This window comes from Buteo buteo, chromosome 28 (genome assembly GCF_964188355.1).
Source record: "Buteo buteo chromosome 28, bButBut1.hap1.1, whole genome shotgun sequence".
NCBI lineage: Eukaryota > Metazoa > Chordata > Aves > Accipitriformes > Accipitridae > Buteo > Buteo buteo.
In genome coordinates this window covers 568,070-591,429 of record NC_134198.1, presented here as the reverse complement: position 1 = coordinate 591,429, position 23,360 = coordinate 568,070, and the positions used below count along the sequence as shown (strand labels likewise).

At 36.0% G+C, this 23,360-nt stretch overlaps 1 protein-coding gene across 16 annotated transcripts in view; it reads left to right on the top strand.

Moving 5' to 3' along the window:
- The window catches only part of MON2 (MON2 homolog, regulator of endosome-to-Golgi trafficking), a 93,607-nt gene that overhangs the window by 51,221 nt on the left and 19,026 nt on the right, over positions 1 to 23,360 (top strand). For 12 of the 16 annotated variants that reach the window (XR_012654612.1, XM_075059034.1, XM_075059029.1 and 9 more), the window contains exons 23-31: positions 1,163 to 1,325; positions 1,826 to 2,119; positions 2,831 to 3,029; positions 4,876 to 5,504; positions 10,411 to 10,554; positions 11,101 to 11,118; positions 11,389 to 11,517; positions 13,427 to 13,617; positions 22,161 to 22,221. Coding sequence is in view for 14 of the 16 variants with exons in the window: in XM_075059034.1 (XP_074915135.1) it covers positions 1,163 to 1,325; positions 1,826 to 2,119; positions 2,831 to 3,029; positions 4,876 to 5,504; positions 10,411 to 10,554; positions 11,101 to 11,118; positions 11,389 to 11,517; positions 13,427 to 13,617; positions 22,161 to 22,221 (1,828 nt within the window). In the remaining 2 variants the exon portion in view is untranslated. The remainder of the gene's footprint in view (positions 1 to 1,162; positions 1,326 to 1,825; positions 2,120 to 2,830; positions 3,030 to 4,875; positions 5,505 to 10,410; positions 10,555 to 11,100; positions 11,119 to 11,388; positions 11,518 to 13,426; positions 13,618 to 22,160; positions 22,222 to 23,360) is intronic. The other 4 variants (XM_075059026.1, XM_075059037.1, XM_075059035.1 and 1 more) reach the window with 2 other exon arrangements.

Genomic DNA, 23,360 nt, shown 5'->3' with positions numbered 1-23,360 from the left:
TAGCTGTAATAAATCCTTTGATCTTATGTGGTAGGATGAATGTCTCTCTGCAGTATGCATCATATTAGAGAATCAGTTACACCATTATTGTCCATGTAAAGTTTCTTGTGCATTCCTCTGGCTTCTGTATCATGTTGGCTGTTATGATACAGTGAAAACGGCACACCTATGATTTTCATTTTGAATTAATTAAAAAAATTATTATTTTATTAAGGATTCTGAAATATGTAACCGACATATCTGTATTCTGAATTTTTTCCTGGGATATATATTCTGAAGGTCACTAAGTTTCTATATTACAAACCTTTGGAATTTTTTTCTTTTGTACATTAAACATTAAGCATTTAAGAAAACCCAACTCTAGTCAAATTTAAATGCAGCTTCCCTATTTTGTATTATGTACACTCCACCACTCCTTTTGATTCCTTCATTTTGTCTCTCACTAAGGTTTTAGTTATAGATGACCTTGCTGCTTCTGAAAGTTCCTTCTCACAAACCTTTTCCATGCTACATTTTTATTTTATGTTTGTATTCAGAATTTAATTCTGAAGGCAAATTATTTATTAAAGATAATTTAATGGCAGATATTTTGAAAAGATTTTGTCCAACATAATGCAGTATTGAAGACTACCATTATGTTAGCATGCATTTTCCCCAATAAAAAAAAATACATTTTGCCCACCTGTTTGGCATACTTCAAGTAATTTGTAGCTGCTGATACAAGAAATTGTTCAGAACACCTTACTCTTCAGAAGATTATCATGCTCAAACTTCAGCTTTGTTTTGTCTATTGTGGCTTTTTTTAGAATGTTTTAGCTAACACATTTGAACTAACAAGTCTTAGAACTCTAGAACAGAGAAGTGGATTTTACTATATAAAACTAGCTAAGGACCACTGGAGAGTCTAAACTTCAGCTTCACTAGCTAGTTAACATGGACTAAAATACTTCATCAGAATTTGAAGCTTCAACTTAATGTTATACCTCAAAAAACCCTCTAGTTGAAACATTTAAAATGTTGCAGTCATCTCAAAAACATTAAATATTTTCTTTTTTTTTAATAATGCTATCTCCCGAGATATTGTATTCAAAACATTCCTGTGCTCTTGAAGAAATTTGAAATGAGTGTGTGTGTGTGTTTGTTCTTGTTTTGTTTTTTTAAGAGAGTCCTTAATACGGACTGCATTCCAGTGTCTTCAGTTGGTTGTGACAGACTTTCTTCCAACAATGCCATGTACTTGTCTACAGATAGTTGTTGAAGTTGCAGGAAGCTTTGGACTTCACAATCAAGAGCTAAATATTAGCTTAACTTCAATTGGTTTGTTGGTGAGTTTTATATTAACCTACAGTGATACTGCTTCTGGCTTTTTTTTTTTTTTTTTTTTAATGAAAAATTATCTGTTGCCAATTCTACACATGAAAGCCAAAACGTATTTTTTGTGTTCTTATTGAACCCCCGTGCTGTCATTTGGAATCATATGTAAATTGAGTGAGCACAATTTATCTTTAATCTGCATGACTCCAGGGTTAGGTGAAGAAATAGCTCTGTTGTAACCATGTTCATCAGTATCTTATTTTTAATATATTGTTTCCCTTTCTAGTATTTCAGGTATAACTGGGCCTAAAAGCTGAGGCTAAGAAAAATGCTTTCTGCACCTTGCAGTATTTATGTGCTCATCTTCTTCTATCAGTGTAGGGAAATTAATATCTTGATGTACTTCACAAAATACTTTAGATGTGAAAATGAGAAACAATTTATTTCATGATCATTAAGAACATTATAATATTTTTACTGTACAACAGCATATGTCTTATTTATTTTGTAGTGGAATATTTCGGATTATTTTTTCCAAAGAGGTGAAATAATTGAAAAGGAGCTAAACAAAGAAGAAGCTGTGTTGCAGAAACAGGCAGAAGAAAAGGGGGTGATGCTGAACAGACCTTTTCACCCTGCACCACCATTTGACTGTCTTTGGTTATGCCTATATGCCAAACTTGGAGAACTGTGTGTAGATCCCCGACCTGCAGTTAGAAAGAGTGCTGGGCAGACATTGTTTTCTACTATTGGTGCTCATGGAACTTTATTGCAACATTCAACATGGCACACAGTAATATGGAAGGTATGATGTGTAAGCTTCCACTGAAGGTTTTTTAAATTGCATTCACATTTTGGTAACAATTGACATGCTATTTTAATATCAGCTAGTTTATTAAGACTTCTTAAAGGCAAAATATGGTGGCAGAAGTCTGATACCATCTTTTTTTTTTTTTTCCAGTTTCTTTTCTCTGGCCCTTAAACCCTCTTATGAAATGTAATTTTTGTATCTTTCTTTCTTAGGAGTTGTATAAAAAGGCTGCTCCTTTCCTATGAAGATGAATGACTCCTTTGTTTGTGTGAAAATATGGTGACATTTGAGGGTCGTGTGACTGGATTCATCTGATGTTAGATCAAGCTTTACTTTGCACTCTGTTGGCTCTCTTATTTGAGAGGATCCACCAAATGCCCTCTTCTAGGTCACAGTCATGTTGGTTGTGCCTTACGGAAAAAGTCAGGCTATTGTTGAGTCTGTTGCCTGTTGTACAGTCTTCTGTTAGTGCTAACACTGTTCTCAGTGGTTTTGATCATGCTGTTTCTAACCTTTCTCAAGTAACATCAGTTGGCTGATTCTTGCTCTTAGCTGTTGCAGAGACTGTTTAGAATAAGGGAATTCGCAAGGTGACACAGTGACAGAAAGGATAATGGAAGAATTACTGTTTTTTGTTGTTTTACTATGAATACAACTGTGTTGTTTGAAAAGTTGGGTTTTTTCTTCTTTTTCTGACTCCTGCAGGTTTTATTTCACCTGTTGGATAGGGTTCGAGAATCTTCTACCACAGCTGACAAAGAGAAGATTGAATCAGGAGGAGGCAACATTCTCATCCATCATTCAAGGGATACAGCTGAGAAACAGTGGGCTGAGACATGGGTATTAACACTGGCTGGAGTTGCAAGAATATTTAACACCAGGAGATACTTACTGCAGCCTTTAGGTAAAATTTATAGTTTAAAGTAATTGAAAGATACAATAATAAACTTTCTGCTTTTGTAAATTTTTTCAGTTAAAGTACTGGGGAAGAATTTTAATCTTAGCTTAAAAGTGTGTTCTGTTGCATCTCATCTCAAATGTGATGAAAATTATGTTTTTAATTATGCTCCTTAGAGCCAAAAATTTTAAGTACCAATTTCATCTTCTGTGTCACAGTACTTGAGATTAAATCTCGCTAGTCACAATTCTGGGTTACCAAATAGTTTTAATTTATAGTAGCCTGATAACAATAATAGTTTTTCTGTTTTTTTGGTTGTCAGAACATATTTTTCCTCTTGTCTTTCTAAGGTTACGCAACACTTCCCTACAACTCTTCTGTGACATCAGTGTGTCAAGTTTAGCAGTGCTCTTACAATGTAAAGGGAACTTGCTTGTAAAGTCAGTGAAGTATATAGCTTAGAAAACAAGAAAGGGAATTTTTTAATGAAAAGATTGGACTTGTTATGATGTGAAAGATGTTGAGATTACCCACTATTTCAAGTGATTCTTTTTCTCCCCTCATGATACTCTTCCACTGTTTATCTTATACAGAGATGACAGTTTGAGTTACTTTACTGTTGTCCCTAATGCAGCTAACTGAAGTGAGTTCCCCTTTTCTTCTTCTTCCTTAAAATCCTACCTTTCCCATTTTGAAGTTTTTTATTTTTCTTCCTTAACTCTTTGGTATCTTTATGTCTTTCTCTTCCTTTTTCTTAGGCTCTGATTTTTCCCTATTTCTTTTTTGCTTTCTCCTTATAGAAATTAAACATTAGGTCGTTTACTAAACTATTGTAAAATATAAAATATTACTACATACAATTGTAAATGTGTTGAAATAGATAATATAATTCAGCATTCATGCCTGTTTTGTACAGAAAAAATGTTTTGTTTCAGTTTAGGCTTCTAAACAGATATTCTGATGTCATTTCAAAACAGCTTTCATTTCTGGTTTGTTTAACTAGAATTACTTAAATAAATTACTTTCAAAAATAAAAATGTGATATAAAGAATGTATAGCTTGCAAAGAAAAATCCCCATTACATTAATGTATCTTCACCATCCCATAATATGCAATTAATATATATAACCAGAAATAAGTTGTGTTTTATTTCATTTTGGTTATTTGTGATACAGATATCAACACATTAATAGCTATCAAGAGTATTAGTCATTTGCAGAAATGTAGTAGATTTTAGCTATATTAAACTTGAGGTAAAACTAAATAAAAAATTAAAACACTACAGGGCTATTTTAATTATTCAAACCCAGTAATTACTAACATAGAAAATTGAAGGTTAATGCTAAATTTAATGAAAAACTCAAAAAATTAAATCTTCCTCCACAGTACAATTACCAGAGCATTTTAAAATCAATTCTTTATGAATGTATATGTAGACTATATATATATACGTGACCTGTAATTCTTTGTGTGTACTTAACACTTTCTGAAATCAACAGGCATCTGGTATGTATAAGAACAAATCTGTTTCAATATCCTGAATAAAGAAAATGTATTTTCCTGGTATGGGATGTGGTATGTGATTTTTCACTAGCAAAATCGACATAAACATTGGTATATTGTTTCATTCTTCATATTTGTGTGTTTCCCTGTCACATTCTTTCTTTCTGGTTACAGTTAAACTGATACATTCTGAAAGTCATTCAAGCCATCACCTAACCTCATGAAATTTCTCTGTATTAGAGTAACAAGTACTTGAACAGCCTTTTAGAGACAGGGGCAGCGGGAAGGGGAATAGGAAGCCAGTTCCAAGTTGATTTATTTTTTTTCCCCCCTCTCTTTTTTTAAATAGGAGACTTTTCCCAAGCCTGGGATGTTCTTCTTGATCACATCCAATCAGCGGCACTCAGCAAAAATAATGAAGTTTCCTTGGCTGCTCTGAAAAGCTTCCAGGAGATCTTACAAATTGTTTCTCCTGTCCGAGACTCAGAGAAACCTGACACACCACCTGCTATCAATGTTTCTGTACCTGTGGTGGTAGGGACAACAACTGCCACTAGTCTTGGGAGATCATTCATGAGAACTGACTCCATAGGAGAAAGAATAGGAAGATACAATGGATCTGAACCACCTGTAATAACAGATGAGATTGAAGATTTGAATCTTTGGTGGGCAGCCTGGAACAGCTGGTATAGGATTGGTTCAGAAAGTACAAGGCCTCCAATTACTTGTGATAAATTGACTTTCATTCCCAGCCAGCCTTTTCTTACAGCTTTAATCCAAATATTCCCGGCTCTTTACCAACACATCAAAACTGGTTTCAGCATGGATGATCTGCAGAAGCTGGGTGTCATTTTGCACGGTGCTGTTTCGGTTCCAATCAGTTCTGATGCTTCCCCTTTCATCCTTCCATCTTACACTGAAGCAGTTTTGACAAGTTTACAGGAAGCGGTGCTTACAGCTTTAGATGTTTTACAAAAGGTAATAATGTGACTTCAAATGCATGGTGAAAGGTAAACTACACTCTGTCTCAATTCTTCTTCTCAGAACTATAGTGTGGTGACTGAAACATGAATTTTTAAATTACTTATAATTGCACACTGTACCGTATTAGAAAATCAGATCTCCATTCCTGGTGCAACCCAGGTGCTCTGCATTGAAAGGAATGGTGTAATCTTTATGAAATGCACTTTTGCTTGATTGCAGAAATACCTTAAGTGTGGTGCTGTGTTTGTAGCCATTTACTTGTCTATCTAATATTACAGTATTGTACTATTGTGAGGGTCTGTACACAGAGTTGGAGGAATAGTCCCCGAAACAGTATTCCTTGTGTTGCCCAGGTGCTGCCATAAACAACGTCTAGAAGAATAGTGATCATGAGAACTTTGAGTTCATGCAAAACATAAAATATAAAAAAATCTCTGGCAGACCACCCACCTTCTTGCCTCTTGTTAATCAGTTGTTTAAGGAAAATGCTGCATCTCTGCTTAAGAATTTCTTACCATAGAACTCATCTTCAAAGAGCACCCTTCCTGCAAGCGAATCTGTAAACAACAAACTAGGGTGCCCTTTTTCCGGATAGTTAAGAAAAAAGGTATTGCTTCTTTCTTTCTGGAGTTGTAAGACATCTCCTTGCAAAATACATTGTTCATTCAGAAAAACTTATTTATTCGAAAGAAACAAAGTTGATAATGACTGAGATCATACATTTATGTTAAGCACTGTTTTAATAAAAACAAGCCCCCAAGCCCCACAAAAAAACCTACTTGGGCAATGCCAGAATCAAAACTATCCGTGTGACCTGACTTAATTCCCTTTGGGCTTTCATATTATGACTACTTTGCTTAACTATGTGGTCATACCATGTGGTTTATTTTTTTGGTTTTTTTTTCCTTCCCCCTCTCAGGCAGGATCCTGCCTCATTTAGCTCATAGAACACATGATGCCTTCTTAATGAGCAGCAATTCAGCACCTTGTTTTCTTTTTGCTTAGTGTGGGTTGACTTATCTCATACTTACTTAAACCCCACAAGCAAGGCAGAATCATCTTGCAGTCATTCCTTTCGTTTGAGTTTCACAAATATTCATGAATGTGTTTTGAGAACAGAAGTATAAGATTAGAAGTTGGTATTAAATCTCAGTTTTGTATGTGGGGATATAAATAACATGAAGTTTTAACACCAATCATATCCACTAAATTTTCATCCTTTCCCAGTCAGGCTTGACCCTTTTGTACCTTTTTCTTTTCAGCAGCTCAGCCCTGCCCGAGTCCTGTTTTCCCCACTTAATCACTCCATATATTCATCTCAGATTTTTCTTTGCCAGTCTCCTTATCCACATGTTCTTAGTTCCCAAAGGCTGCAGGCATTAATGCTTTTCAAAGAAGAGGTTACCAGAGTTTTTAACATGAGGGAAAAACTGCACATTTTTTTATACTCTTGTTCTTGTCAAGATGTTAAACTCTTTTAGATGAAGTTTTCTTAAACAAAAAAGCAATAACTCCCCGTGAGAAAACGGAGATGTCCCCACTTGTCCTCTCCCAATCAAAATGGTTAGCATGACAGTTACAAGCCTTTGTAAATACAGACTTCAATAGGAAGTCTTAGGTACCTCAATTTATACAGTACCTCCCACCCCATTTATAGTTATATTACTAACAGAACAGCACTGAAGTCACTAAAAAAATAAGTTAAAGTGTATTTGGACATACAGTTATGTGAGTCATTTGGACATAAGTTCTGTGAAGTCATTGGATCATTCCTCTTGGCTATGTAACACAGTACAAATCATGTAAGACAGCTAGCCAGCCAGTGCTGCTGTAGAGCAAAGGCCATCCGTCAGATGGTTTTGCTGGAGGCCACAGTATCTTCTTCCTGTGTTGAAATGAATTAATAGTCTCAGGAGTACACACAGAAGCTAGTGGAACAGTTAAAGAGTATGTAAATACTTGCCACCTTCTTTTAAACAAAATGTTTCTTACATGTTTGTGTTGCGGGATCAGATTAAGTTTTGTTCTTTGCTGACACAGGAAGATTTGGGTCAGTTCTCATTTTCTAAGAAGTTCTGGAACAACCTTGTAATTGGAGTAGCATGAAAAAACCCAGACATTTTTAAGACTGAGCCCCTGACTGGTTTAACAAAGAGATTTTATGATGTGATTGCGCTAGCAAAGGACATTGCAACTCAAGAACATGGGACTGGAATGGAACCTTGGTTCTCCTTTCAGACTTGGCTGTGTTGAGCCCATTTTACACCTTTTGTTTTGTTCTTAGTTTTCTTTTTTATTGCTTATTAGAACTTGTTTTCTAGTCTTTCACTGCTGTAGTATAAGTGCTTGCTTCATCACTGTAGTTCAGCTAAAGTTTGTACTCAAGCCCAAATTCTCTGACTATTTTCACTGCCTCCTTACATTGAGTCTGGGTCAACTCTGCAGTGAGCCAGCTGGCTTATCAGGCAGAGGAACACAGATACATACTTGGGGATCAGATAGATTTGAATTGTGCCTCTGCAGGCAGTATGGATGCAAACCTTTTAAGCTATGAGTATGGTAAACTCAATGCTATATTTATAGACACTGGCAAGATGGTAGAGAATTAGCTACAGAGAGCTGTAAAAAAAACCAAAACAGTAGTCCATGACAATAGTTGCACTGGGAGTTGTTAGATAAATCTGAACTATTAAAAAATGTGAAGGGTTAATACCAGAATGCTTTAAAGCATAAATTTCTGAAACTGAAGTACTGTGTCAATTTTTACAACAATGATCTGCAGAGTATTTTATTATAGGGTTGGTTTGTGTTTTGTTGTTGCCTGACCATTGCTTTTTGATTTATACGTGTGTCTCTACTTAAGTATGCAAATAAGTGCACTTAGTGAAGTAAACAGTACTCTGCTTTATAAGCAGCTCTTAAAGATACTTTCAGCATCCTTCATCACGCACTTCACTAGGCTATTTTTGAGTTTTTCATATGCTTAAATAAAAGTTACTTGGTGTCAGTCAGAAGCATAAACCTCTTTGAAAAGCAGTTCTAGTTAGATGAATTTTCAAGACTAAGTGACCTAATCTTCCTTTTTTTTTTTTAATATTATATGGATAACTTCTAGAGTTGAAAATACCCCAGTAGACTGGTTAGAAAATGCTTCTATTTGTAAAACAAATTTTTTACATAAAATATGAAGAATAAGAAGCTACTCGTGCACAAACTTCAAATAGGAAGTAGTTATTTTGTTCACCAGTACAGAAAAAGTAGCATCTGAAATTATTTTCCACTGATCCTGAAATCAATAATAATAATAACAACAACAACAACAACTAACAATGTAGAGTGAATGGGAAATGTATTTTGAAGTTTTGCTGTTACAGATGTTAAGATAGTCTTCTGTGGGTAATGTAAGTTGCATCAGTGCAAGTAAGTTTCATCTATACAGAAGTTATCCGGGGGTTTGTGGATGCTCTCTTTCCCTTTCTAACCCATGTGTTGGTACATAAAATCATTTTTTATACCTTTTCTAATAGGTTTGTAATCTTGCATTAACTGGTTAAAATTTAATGCAGTGACTTTAATGCAGCAGTATATCAGCTGAAATTGTTATACGTGGTGTTGAATACTTTTAGAACAGCAATTAACCTTTTAGTCTTCTGCCACGCAGGTGAGTATCTAGCATCAAAGCATCTTCAGAGTTCGGTACAGTCTTGAACTTGAGCACCAGAAAAGGAGTATGGCTTTTCAGAAGGAGTGTTGCACTATATTCATAATGTTGATTCAGCTTTTTGAGCTTTAGACATGCATTTTGAGTTGCAGGAAGCTGAGGAAAAGGGAAAGGCCACTGATGATTTATGGAGTGCTCTCCTGCAGGTTGTAGATTGCCTGAAGGTGCAGCTAGGTCTTGGGGTGATCTAGTGATGACAGTGCCTGTAGCCCCTGTTCTCTTGCTCCCTCTCGTGGCTGGGGACTCGGGATATTTGCTAGCCCATCGACTGCCACAGCTCATGACACAGCCCCAGCATGGAGGCCATGCTCGAACAGCTTCAGAGCTGTTGGCACCTTGAGTGAGTTCAGCCACAACTTGTTGTGGATGATCTGTGGTTAATGAAAAGGGGGTTTGATTCCTCCCCAGAGAAAAATGATAGTACAAGCATAAGGGTCTTTTTGTGGAGCAATAAATAGACTGTTTATTGAAGCTTTGAGAGGAGAGACTTTGGGAGAAAGAGCAAGACATCTAAAATGACAGAAAATAATTGGAGTAACTTCATAGAATCATTGTATCTGGCTTTGAAAGTAAATCCCCTAAGATTGTCTTGGGATTTATATTGCAACAGGAAATCATTAGCCTATGCCAACATGATATTTCATTGATATCTTCGAAGTAACCCTTCCTGAAATGTTTTCCATTTTAAAGCAAGATTATGAGTTTCAGCTATTCCAAAATCTTATCATTCTCATTTTATGTTCCTTTCTGCAAGACACAATTTTAACTACTTACAAAAACCTTGTATGAATTACTTCTAAGATCTAAGTGTTCCTTGAAGTAGAACTTAAAGAAGACGTGGGTGAGATCAACAGACGAGACTTAGTTCATAAGACTTACATTTTGCTGTCATGTCAAAGCACAGTTTGTAAAGAAAAGATATCTTTTATTGGACAAAATGAGATAGCTGGATTTACTAAACTATATATACCCAGGTATCTTGCCACTTATTTTACTTTAATAAAATAACAAAACTTACTTTTCTTAAAGTGCTAGAACTATACACTGTGTTTTATACAGCAGGACTCTTGCGTAGTCTTATATGGGAATTTTTCTTTAGGAGCTCCTTGCACTGATGCAGATTTTTGAATATGAAAGCTCAAGATATGTATTAAGCTTTTTAATTTTCTTTCGGTATAGGCTATATGTGTGGGCTCAGAAAGTATGCAGATAATGTATCCTGCAATCTTCGACCAGCTGTTGGCCTTTGTAGAGTTTTCCTGCAAGCCTCCGCAGTATGGACAGCTAGAAACAAAGCATATTGCAAATGCAAAGTATAATCAGGTAATCAATTAGAAAACTTGCTTGTTTCACTTGGCTGGTGAACCCAATTCAGCTTCAGATATAGGTGGTTTAGCAAGATGCATTTATTCCATCTGTAAAAACTTTGCTGTGCATGTTGTATAATAAGTTAATTTATTAGGGTGGTTTTTTACGTGCTTTTGTTATCTTCATTTGCTCCCTTTGCATTCTACTTTGCTTTTATACTTTGTGTTCCTCCATGTAGGAAAGGTCTTGCCTGGACACCAGACATAGTGAATGTGTCTGAATTTGTCCAGTGAATTAGTCTAAAATAACATGTCCTACATGTGGTATCAAATTTAATAGAAGACACGATAATTTTGAATGGAGAAAATTCCCTCAAGCTGCAAATTTTTGAATTGCACATGCTGTAGAGAAATGGGACATGTTCAGTAACTCTTTTTATCTGTGTACTCTGCTGTTCACTAAGCATGAGCATCTGATTCAGTGTAATCAAAGAGGTAACTATTATGTATGTATTAATTTTTCTTATTCTATTTGTCCTGCAACACAATGGAATCACACTAGATACAACTATTTGCACCGGTGAGTTAAATTTCCTTAAAGATTGTCCTAATGTAGTTGTCTTGCCTAGACTGCAACATTTCTCCTACTTAAATGTACTTTACTTCAACGTAGAGTACATTTTCATAGTCAGACTACATTGTATTTGCAGTTTTGTTGCTTGGACCATATTCTTAGCAAACCTTGCATGCATTAAACTGAGAGTTCAATGCAAAACATACATTTTCTGTTCCTTAATTATTATGTTTTCACATATTAATAGTTCAGTAAGTTACTAATTTCTTTTCCTAGGCGGAATGGGTAGCATTGAATTACGTACCATTTGCTGAGAGATCATTGGAAGTCGTTGTGGACTTATACCAAAAAACAGCTTGCCATAAAGCTGTGGTAACGGAGAAAGTTCTTCAGAACATTATTAAGGTAAAAGTTTGTCCTGCATATGCTCTCCATTTAATGAGCTTATAGTGAAAATCATGAGTTATATTTTGAGCTAGTGTTGATAAACACTTTCTGGGAAGCTTCAAGTTTTAGTAAACAAGTTGATATTTTATGAAGATGAGCAGCAGGTAGTAATTTCTTTTGAAGCTGCAAGGCTATTGATTAGGCTACATGTATTGTTCTTTGGCTGGATAATGCCAGCATCAGTATTTCAATGTTAAGATAAAAATCAACAAATGTTTTGGGCCACAAAATATTAATCTTTGAAAGTATTATGCATCTGAATCTGATAAGCAGGCCTCTTAGTAAATATGGCATTGAAGGCCAAAGACCAATTTCTGTAGACTGGCATACATACTTTGGGGATGTGCGCTCTAGCTATTACTTTTGATTTGCTTTGAATGACTTTGTGTGTCATTGATGTAGCTATGAAATGTTACAGGTGCACAAATGTGCCTTTAATGTAAAATTGCCAAACTCCCAACATTTTTTGACCTTGTTTCCATTTTAGCTAATAAGTTTGGTAAATAATAGAAGTAGTGGTAAATGTCTGGAAAAAAAAAAATGTATGTGACCTAGGTTTGTTTGTAATGACTTGGCTGACATCAGGTTGTTCCTGTACAGAAATTTAGAAACCTGAATGTGTTTAAAATAGTTACGTGGTATTATTTGGAATCTGTTATGAATTAAATATTTTTATTTCAAAGTTAATGCAGTTATTTTCCACTTCTGTTTTAATGGGATAGGTGAAACTGATATAAACACTTTTCTTTAACGTTCACAGTTGATAATGATGTGATCTATTGCAGTAGATGAAAATGTTTTAAAAATTATTTTTCATGTCCCTAAAGCCCATGTTGATTTGGATTGGAATTAGATTTGACCCCTATGAACAATAGCAGCAGAAGAAAATATTCTGTTTACCTCCAGGGTTAGATCCTAGCTCTCATAATTTTTGGCAATAGGGAGTTAATTACAACTGACTCACGCTTGAGAGCAAGAGTGAGTCTTTCCTCTTTTCACACTGCTTTCCTAAAATCAGAAACTTCACTAAAAGCATTGGGGGCCTATGCAACATACCCAAGTTTAGTCACTATGTATTTGAAATGTAAATTAAGTAGTTAGTTTTCCAAGATAGCTTGGTATCAGGTTCTAGTTAATTTGACTAACAATGCTGATAGGAATACATCTAGTGTAAATAGTACATATGCTTAATGTTTTAAAACTCATAAATCACTTCCTTTTATGGATACTGAAGCTGTCTTTCTATCTAAAAGACTTAGTTTGCTGTGTTTTCATCTGCTATACATTTGAGTTGTATTGCAGCCTTTTTCTTAGAATTTCACTAACTCTTTTTGCTTTTAATCTTCATGTGGTTTAACAGTCAGCAGTGACGAGGTGTCTTGCAGTGGTTATGTATACAGTTCAACTTTTGCATATTAGGAAAAGTTTAAATTTATGAGGCTTTCTTTTTTTTACTGTGGAAGCACTTGGGATAGCTTTCTAGGAACAGGACTAAACTCTTCAGAATACACTGATCATAATGAACTGCCTGCAATCTGTTAGATGTTAGGAAAGCCCATTTGTCAGGCTTAGCAGAAGTGGTGGATGGCAATAGAGAAAAAGAAAATTAATATGTAATTTCATAGTGTAGTTGGTAATGGATCAACTCTGACTTCTGACCTTGTACTTGGCAACAGACCTGTGCTTTAGCCAGCTGGTATATGGTAAATCATCTTTATAATTATTTTTTTAAAAGAACATCTCATATACCAGCAGGGATGTGTACTATCATCTCTGACAGTGTCTGACAAGATCTTCTGCAGAAACCTGTGGTATTCTTAGATTTGTCTGAGCAACTATAAATTTTGTTTTAACTTTCTTTTTGCAGACACTAAGAATACCTCTTAGTCTGAAATATTCTTGTCCTTCTGAAAGCACATGGAAGCTAGCGGTTTCCTCTCTTCTCAAAGTTCTTTCTATCGGACTACCTGTTGCAAGGCAGCATGCATCTTCTGGAAAATTTGACAGTATGTGGCCAGAGCTAGCGAATACTTTTGAAGACTTTTTATTCACCAAAAGGTAAACGCAATTTCCCTTTTTTTTTTTTTTTTTTAAATTTTTTATTTAATACTGAAAAATATTTGTAAGTAAATTGTTCAGTAAATATGTCTGTAGAGTTCAGTAAAAATAGTTTTATCTTTAGAGATATTTGATATCTGAAAATTATTTTAATGAATGAAGGAAAAAAGGTAACCAGACTGTCTACTTCAAAAAAGTATACTTTTTAGAAAGTAGTAGAAAAAACTTCATTCAAAATGTGAAATGTCAGAGCAAGAAGGAGCTCAATGGACCTCTGAATACAAGACATAACCTTTTTGATTAGGCCAGGGAATTTGTATGGACTCCCAAGGACGTTTACTGTAGATTTTATAAAGAGTTACTGATGTGTGCTCAATTTGTTCCTTTTTTCACTTTGAACAGAATTGCAACAATAACTTTTTTTAGTTAAGATGAACACCATTAACTATATGTATTTCTCTTGAGTTCCATCTTGAAATATTCCACTTACAATGAATTTTGGAAAGTTATTTCTTATGTTGCAGTTCACTGAAAAGCCTGTAGTTATCTTGCATTTGTTTCTACCCAAGATAAATTGACTGCACCTTCATAATTAACCACGCTTTATTTATAATACTTTGTGAAAAGTGTAGCTAAATAGTCAGATTTATAACTAGGCAGACAGGCAGATGTATAAGTACATGCATAATCTCTCAAGAATGGAACAGTGTAGATGTGGGCAGGTTGAGAAAGTCCAGAAGTGAAAAATAATAAGAGACTTAGACAATCTGATCTATTAGTTTGTTCAACCAAGAGAATATATCATTAGGAAGACATGGTAGGTCTTCAGAATATGGTAAAAGCTTGCTCCAGAGAAGAATTTTTATTGTCCCTTGAGAATGCGTAAAAATGGATTTCAGTACAGCAAGATTATCTAGGCTAGACATTAAGGAAACCTTTTACTGTAAGGAAGGTAAGGTATTGTAGAAGGTTGCTTAGGAGTGGTATGGAATTTCCATCTTCTGTGAACATCTGTGGGTAAGCATCTTTTAGGAGTAGTTTAAGTACATCTAATAGTGTCTCGCATTAAAGGACAATGTGGAATATGAAAAGTTTAATTCCCTGATTTTCTGTGTGTATGCTGATTTCAGTAACAGTCTTTCTTTTTAATGGAAAACAGTAGGGTTCTTCTGTACCTAACACTAATATGCTGTGTGTTTGTGTGTGTATAGTTTTCAAACACACAAAAATCAGCAACCAAACACAGCTGTATTTACTAATGATGAATAAGTAGCAGCTTGCCCAAAACAGACAAAAAATAAATACCAATGAAACTTAATTTTAAAGACACATCTGTTAGTGAAAATGGTTTTAATAATGAAAGGGTTTGGAGTTTCATCAGTAGGGTTACATGACAATTGAATGAAAAACCTTTCTTTTGTTTTTGCATTTACTTCAAAGAAATATTATTAGATAGGAGGACCTTAAAATAGAAAAGCTCATCAAGACTACATAAAAGACACTTTAATCTAAATTTTTGTTTTGAAGCTTCACTGTTTCTTTAATTGAAAATAATCTTTGCAGTATCTTGTCTGGGTTTGTTTTCAGCTGTGGTTAGTAGTCCTGCTGCCATTCTGAAAGAGGCAGTCCAGATCAGTTAACAACCCATAATCAATATCATTGTTGGGTTTACAAAATTAAAATGAAGGTTTTTCAGCTGATTGTAGAAGAATGTATGTTCACTTAGAAGTTACTTTGGGAATACATAGTACTATTTGCTGTAAATGAGTTATTCCTAAATATCTGCAAAACAAATGAAACATATCCATTTTGCATGTTTTTAGCTGACCCAGGCTGGCACTGCTACAGTTTTTGGGTATTAACCATTCATAAATCCAAGGAAGATTATCACAGATTTTCAATGTAATTCAAGATAATCCACTGTCATCTGCATGACCTTTTTGGCCAAATATGTTGTCTGTTTTTCTTAATTTACAGTGACTGATTTATACTTTTCTTGAAAATTGTCCAGCCATAGAAATTCCATCTTAACATGTTGCTTACTAGAAACAATCACTGTTGTCGTTAATTCTAATAGGTTTTGCCAGCTGTCATACATGGGTGAATATTCTCTGGAGGTAAAGGAAAAATAGTACTTCTGTGAATATTTATGATGCCCTAAAACTTGTCTGTGTTCACTTAAGTCTGCTTTTGCCTCTTCAGAGACAAGAGTGTATTCTTTATGTATAAAATGTGGTTTGGAGATCAGCATTTTCATCAGAATTAAAGATGTTTTCAGAAAAGTTATATGAAACTTTTCTGTTCTCTCACTTAGAAGCTTTAAGGTTCAAAAGAATTTAAAATATTAAAAATAGGCTGGTGGTTTATAGAACCATATGGCTACAGCAGGATACTTTGGCCTGTTAATTAATGGCCGTTATCATTACTCTTTCCCAGCTTGTTAGGAGTAGATGATTTTTGCTTATATGTTATGGCTATTGAACATCTGGTTTGGGGTTGGGTTTTTCTTTGCCCCCCCCTAATGTCCACCTTTTTCTAAATAGCAGTGTGTCTTACTAAGTGCATGGTTCTCCTGCTTACAGTTAGAGCCCTATCCCTTGGTAGCTTTAGGATAGATAGCCTTTCTGTTCTGTCAGCCTGAGCCTTGCGGTCCTAGAAGAAGTTAAAGCTAAGAAGGGAGTACATCTGCCTCATGTCAGTAGTCAGGACAATTAGTAATAGCAGTCATTTCTCCTTTTCTTCATCCTCTTCCTCCTCCTCCCCCTCACAATGCTCCTGAAGCGTGCCTCTCTCGCTGTGATGCAAGAAGGGCTCTAGAGATAGCTGTGGAAGTTCCCCACGTTGAGGTAATTCTCTTCTGATTTCCTTTGGTTAAGTCCTTTGCACTTCTGTGCAAGATGCTGTGAAACTAGCCTTGGCAAATAGGGCAACCTGTCCCTTTTGAGTTAAAATTTTCTAAATTGTGGCTTTTCATGGATTGCAATTGCAGTATAGTCAGTCTCTTACATTTGTAGTTGTTCTGTTTCTAAGTAAATTGAATTCAGAATTTTCAAATTTACTGTGTTCTTTTGATTATTTTTTTCTTTGTTATAGTTCTGATAGAAAATACATGTTAATCATAGTGGTGTCTTATTCCAGAGTAATTTGGGAGAACCTATTCACTGTTTTGAAAGTAACAGCTAAAATTTATCGCTGAGTTGAGGTGCATGTCAACCTTCAGATTATAGAAGAAGGCAGTGGGAATGTGCTTTCCTTTCCAACAGTCCATGTTGGTCCTTTATTTTAGGCCAGCTAGGGGATAGAAAAACTGGTTTTCAGTGTGTTCACTGATTTATTTATATTAACAATGAGTTGTGGTTTTTAAAACTTTTGGTAATACATGGATTTTTGTCCGCATCGCCAAAATCAATTAACCAAGCCACAGATGAGAAGATGAGAGCACCCTGTGCTCTTAGATTAGTGACTTGTAAACTTGACTTGATTTTAGTGACCCTGCTTGACCATAACTGTGGCTTACTGTGACTGCGAGCCAGTCACCCCTGGTGGCTTTCCAACTTGCAAATAGGCCATGCAGGACAGGGGCTTTATTAAGTCAGATGCAGAAGTGTACAAATCTGGCTACACTGCTCAAGACCAGCATGGAGTGAAAATGTTCTGGAGCGCAAAGAATTTGGAAGATGCAATTCAGAGACACCCCAAGAGGCTATTGGTGAGACAGAGTAACAGCATTACTGCATTATCTGGATTTTTACCATTATCCAATGTGTCATCCCTTGTGGCAGGAATACAGTTGGATGTATTCAGTTAGACCTGAATACAGTTAGAACTGAAAATTGACATTGACTTTCTTATGCTGGCATTCTGTAATTTTTTCTTAAGCTCTCTGCTTCAAGCAAACTGAAATCTTTTGTCATAAAGACACTTACTTTTCTTCCTTACTCCTGTATACCTTTTCATAATCCACACTTTCCACTATTTAATGTTCTACATATTCCATGCTATCATCTGTCCAGGCTTCATGCAAGCTAGGTAAATATTTTCCTTTTGTACCTGCTCTTCAAACCTTTATTCTTCAAAGCTGACTGCTTAGAAGAATTTAGAACCACTGCTGGCGTGGTTCTAAATATGAAACATCTGCATCTCTGTAAAACTTGCTAATGTCTTTCTGCAGTCAGTCCTCCTAGCAACACTGCATAACAGATTTGGCTAGTTTTTCCCTTTAGCTTTGTTCATTAAAATAGCCCAGTGCATACTGTCTCATTTTTGTATGCACATTCTCCAAGTCTCTACCTGGCTGAGGATAGAGTAGGAAGATAAAACTCTTTATATTTCACTGATGTTCTAAATTTTTAATCAACATTTTAAACTTTTTTATAGTCTAACTTACAATTCTTCTAATCATTGTGGTCCTAGAAATCGCACGGGTAGATAGCCTAATATTGCTTCCACCAGTGAAACTGAGTTGGCGTTGGTTAGGCAAGAGGTCACTGTGGTTAGAACCCTTAAATTAAAGCTCTGTGAATCTCTGTGTTTAAAATAGTGAACCTCCTCTGCATGGTCTTGCCTCTGTCTTTTAGACAGAAACAGGATTTCAAGCCAGCTATGGGGCTGAATGAGAGGAGATGCTCATTGATGTTTAAAAAGTACAAAGCACAGCAGAAATGGTCTCTGCAGCTTTGTACATCAAGAAATTTCAAATATAGCCAAAAGAGCCCAGGTAAATGAAAAAGGAAAGTGTTACTGTCATAGAGAATTAACAATTTCCAACCAATAGGTTTCAGCTTTTTTTTTTTTTTCTTTTTTGTTAAAGCAAGTTGCAGCTCGGGAGGCTCAATAATCTTGATTTTTATTATGAATCAAAATGACATTTAAAAATTAATACATTTCATGTAACTTAGTTTACACAAAGTTGTCTTCTAGTAAGAGGCTGCTCTGTTTATTATTTCATATCGTTCTTCTTTCCCAGAGGCTTTCATGGAAGCATGTCAAGACGTTATATAAAATAAAATTCAACAAATATGTGTGTATATATAATTTACTAGAGCAGAAGTTTGTGCTCACATGAGAGAATTAAATCAATACTCTCCAAAAAGATGCTTCAGAGCAGCGTGCTGCTGTGCACAGCAGGATTCTGGGTAGCTGTTAGCTCTTTGTTATGAGGCTCTAAAGCCCTCCCTAGACAGTGGGCAGCGGCTGGGAGCTCTGTACCTAGGACAGCCTGCACATAGCAACAGTCTGCATCGCACTGCCGCTTATCTTCCCCGGCTTTTGACCCTTCTGGTACAGTTTGGCTGTACTGCATCAGACCAGCAAAGATTTTGGCCCCTAGATAGATGTTTCATATAGACACCTTACAAAAATCTATTTACTTGGGAGTAATGTGCTACATGAACAAGTATGTAGCATAATCTGTAGCATATATGGCAGATCAGATATGGATGACTGGACAGAAAGGTCTTAGCACCTCTTTAAAGTAAACCTCAGCTCAGAAAGTCAGTTAGTCGTAAATTAGGAAGTGTTAGAATGAAAGCTTCCCATGTATTTCAACATGACCTGCATTTGTATGCATCATAATAGTTTACTATTTAAACGTTTGGCATAGTTAACTTCTTTATGTGCTACCAAACGTACTGACTGAAGAGCTACTTAATATTTTATTTTATTCTTTGTTTTCAATATATAACTCCAAACTTCCTGACTGCTTAACACACAAACCAAGAATATGGTATTTCGTATTTTCTTCTTTGGGTTTTTTCTAGTCATACATGTAACACTTGAGTGTTTCATGGACAGGGGTGAAGTTATCTACGTAAAATCCCTTTGAGGAAGGGAGATATATTTATTTTTCAAGCACGAACATTGGTACATACTGTCATAATTGTCAAAACTGAAAATTAGCTGTAGGTGTGCAGACTGAACTTTGGGTGTCTCATGCTAAGCACCCAGAAGATGGGGGGAAAAAAGCCTATCTTGGAAAAAAGCCTGTCTTATTTGGCTTGGTCAGCATCATACAGGAGCACTGGGGAAAAAACCCCAACTGTTAGCTAAACTAACCAGATCTGAATGAGATTTAGAAGCCTCTAAAGTTCTTAAGCCTTTCATTAAAATTGGCAGTGGGTTGGAGAAGACAGGCCCAGATGAGTACCCTTATGAGACAAGGCTGGCACAGGTCCACAATCGTATATTTGGCAGCTGCCTTGCCAGTGAGCACGTGCTTAGCTCTGAGCTACCCACCACATGTCTGTTGTTTCCTGGGGAGGGACATGGCGTGGAGGAAAAGCTGGGGGCTGGGGCGGGAGTTTGGGAATAAGCCAGAGGATGCCAGTCTGCTTGTCACTACAATGCTGCACTGATTCCTCTGCTTACAGAACAGCTTGGTTCCTTGCTCAGTCCAGAGCTCTGTTTTCCTTGCATCTGCCTATTCTGCCATAAATTAGGCAGGGAATGTTGTGGCAGATTGAATCTATCATTTTCCTTCCTTCTCAGCAGTGACCATTCTGTGTACTTAATCAGATGGTTTCTCTGGAGGAAAAAAAAAAAAAGCATTGTCTAATTTAAGATGCATCATACACAACAGCAGCAAGCTGAAGTACCACAGGCAATCTTAATTCCAATATTTCTAACTATTCCTTTCAAGTGGTCAAATTTCCAAACTGTTCCTCAGCTGGAAGATGTTATATAGTTATTTTAAAAAGACAAAAAGTAAAACTATGGGAAAAGGAGAGAATGCAATATATGAAATTATACGGACCTTTTATAGCGCCTTGTCTCTGATTTTTGTTGTTAATGCTACTAGTTATTCCATTAGCTCTAGTAACATGTTACCTTTAGTGCAAATCAGACACTATGGAGAAACTAAACGTGCAATCCAGTGAGTTTTGCAACTGTCTTTAAATTTCAGAGAGACATAGGTATGAGGATTCTGACTTCTGCTCTGTGTCAGAAAAATGAGAACAGCATAACTTAAGTCAGAACAGACATACATCTAGACCTGTCTGCTGTTTCTGCTGGATTAGTGGGATACCTAAGGAAAAGTGCAAGGTGACCACATAGTGATATTTTCATGATATGCTCCTTCAGCTTCCCGATTTATGTAGCTCAGAAAGTTCTTGTACCACAGGTTGTCATTGGCTCATAATTGATTTTTCTTCTAATAATTTTGCTAACTGTATGTTTAATCTGTGTAGATTTTAGCAGGCAATCCTATGATTATGGGATTATAAGCAAGGTATTTCAGAGTTTAACTATTGCGTGAAGTACCTTCTTTGATTCTGTGCCCCCCCTCAAAGAGCAGTAGAAGCAGATCTGTAGAGCAAAACAGTTCATGATAAGGAGCCATCGCCGGCAGAATGCTCACTTCAGGTGTTTTATTTTCAGAGTAGCTCTAGTCTGGCTTGTCACGCAAGCATCTATGAGAGCTTGGAGTACGTTTTTTGGTTTAGTTTCATCGAAAATAAATCCAGTTCTATGCACTCCAAGACCAGACATGAACCAAGGTTTATAAATGGGTATGTCTAAAAGTTTAACTCAAAAAGCCCATGCCTGATCCAAACTAAAACACTGACATAGGCACATCAGCTGAAGTACTCGATTGCTGTCTGAGTAGGAGGCCTTTACTCTTTCTGTCCTGCTGAGGAACTTGGCCCAGTAACTTAGCAGAAGCATAATCCAGCAAAGGAAAGAAATTTGAATTTACTGAAAGAGTAGTCCAGTAAGTACAAGGACGGACTCAATAAATGAGATAAAACTCCACTAGAGAAAACTGCATGGCATAAAACATCCAATCAAATGGTACAAGATTTCCAAATTTACAAGCAGGTAAGGTAGGATCTTATAAAGTTTTGAGTAAATTGGGTAATTTTCATGGTTGAATCACTTTGGACATTTCATCTGTAAATTTCATCTATACATTTTTGTATACAATGGAAGAACTGCAGAAAGTTCTGAATATCTTCAGAATTACTGTTTGTAAAATGGGTTTGTCTCTTCATAAAAGTAATTAAGAATGAGAACAAATATATCATTCCAGTTATCAAGGAAAAAGACAAAGTAATGTCCCATTAATGAAAAACGTGTTTCACTTAAGAAAATGTAAAATTAAAATAAAGTTTTTTATAGATGTACTGCTGAAAATCAATATACAAGATATATCTTATCTTGCATAGTGAGAGAAAAAGTAAAATGTAATAAACCATGATCCCCTGATGATACCTTCACAGACTCATCTGAACAGATACTGTAACTTTTGCACATGTAATACGAGAGATTACTTTGAGATGCATATTAAAAGTGGTGTTGGTGATGCAAGTCCTTAATCAGGTCCATCAGTTGTAACTCTTCAATTTGAGTGTTTTACTACTTTTTTCCTTTAAATCACTTTTATCATCATTATTTGTAAGATTTTATTCTAAAATGTTAATTATTACCATATAATAGTACCAGCTTGATGCATGTAATAACTTTAAATGTAATGCATTTTTCCATATTTATCTCCATACACGTGTTGTGAATTTAAAAGTATAACGTAGTATGTTCATTTTTAGTACACCTCCTGATAATCTCTCAATTCAAGAATTTCAGAAGAATGAGAGTATTGATGTTGAGGTAAGGAGACTAAAACAAATATACTGTCAAACAAAACGAGATAGTGACATTCACAGATTGCATTTGGTCCTGAAATAATTTGTTGAAAGGTTACCCATTCATTATTTTTTCTGTGATACTGTTTTCCTTTTTGAAAGCAAGACAGGAAATTCATAGGCTTAGTATTCGGCAGCTTTGGAGTTATGCAAAAAGTAGGAAGCGGCATGCCAAAAACTGCTTCTTGTCCACTCAAGTTCAAAACAGTGTGAAGTGGCTAAACCAGAATCTGTTTCTGTCTCTAACCCATTACCTGATTCTTCCTTATTATGTTATTGCCAAGCAATTAGACAGGTAATTGTAAACCACAGAGGAAGCTGACAATTAAACCTAAAGTAAGTCCTTTCTGCGTTGAGGGGGAGCATTCAGTCAGCAATGACATTGTTGCCCTCTAGATGTGTTCTCAATACTGAAAAGCTTGTGCATAAATGAAGAAATGATGTCTTTTTGTGCAGTACAGAGACGGCTGTAATTGTAAAAGCGATCATGCTTGGTTGGATAAGGCCGAAAAAAATTGAGAGATGATGATACTTGGAATGAAGAGGGACTGGTCCCCTTTCACTCCAGGACAAAGGGATGTGGCAGGCTGGGGATGAGGGGTACAAAGGAGAAGAGTTGCAGAGAAGACATAGCAGTACCTGTGGGTTTGATTGCCTGTCATCTCTCCAGAGTGGCAGCTGGGACACAAAGATGTCTGGATGAAAAGCGGGAGCGGTTCTGTCTGCAGTGAGCAGAACTCGGAGATCTAATGCACTAACTTATGGAGATCTAAACCCGCTTTGTTCCTGAATGGGAGCATTAAGACCAAGGGCAGAAAGCATTTCACTTAATGTGCATTGCCTTAAGCTCGTTTAGATAATTAACTCACTTGTTCTGCTTTTCAGATGTCACATTGTAAGCATGTGCTATATATGTTAATGTCATAGTGACGATATTGAATCGGGTGGAGGGAGAGGGAGATTCCTAATCTTAGATCTTCTCTTTTCAAAACCATAAATTCAATTTGAAGAACATACTTCAAATGTCAGTGGAAATCTGAGTGATAACTGCTTCAGAAGCTTTGACAAAAGTGTGGCGGGGGGTGGGGGGGAGTTTATTATTTT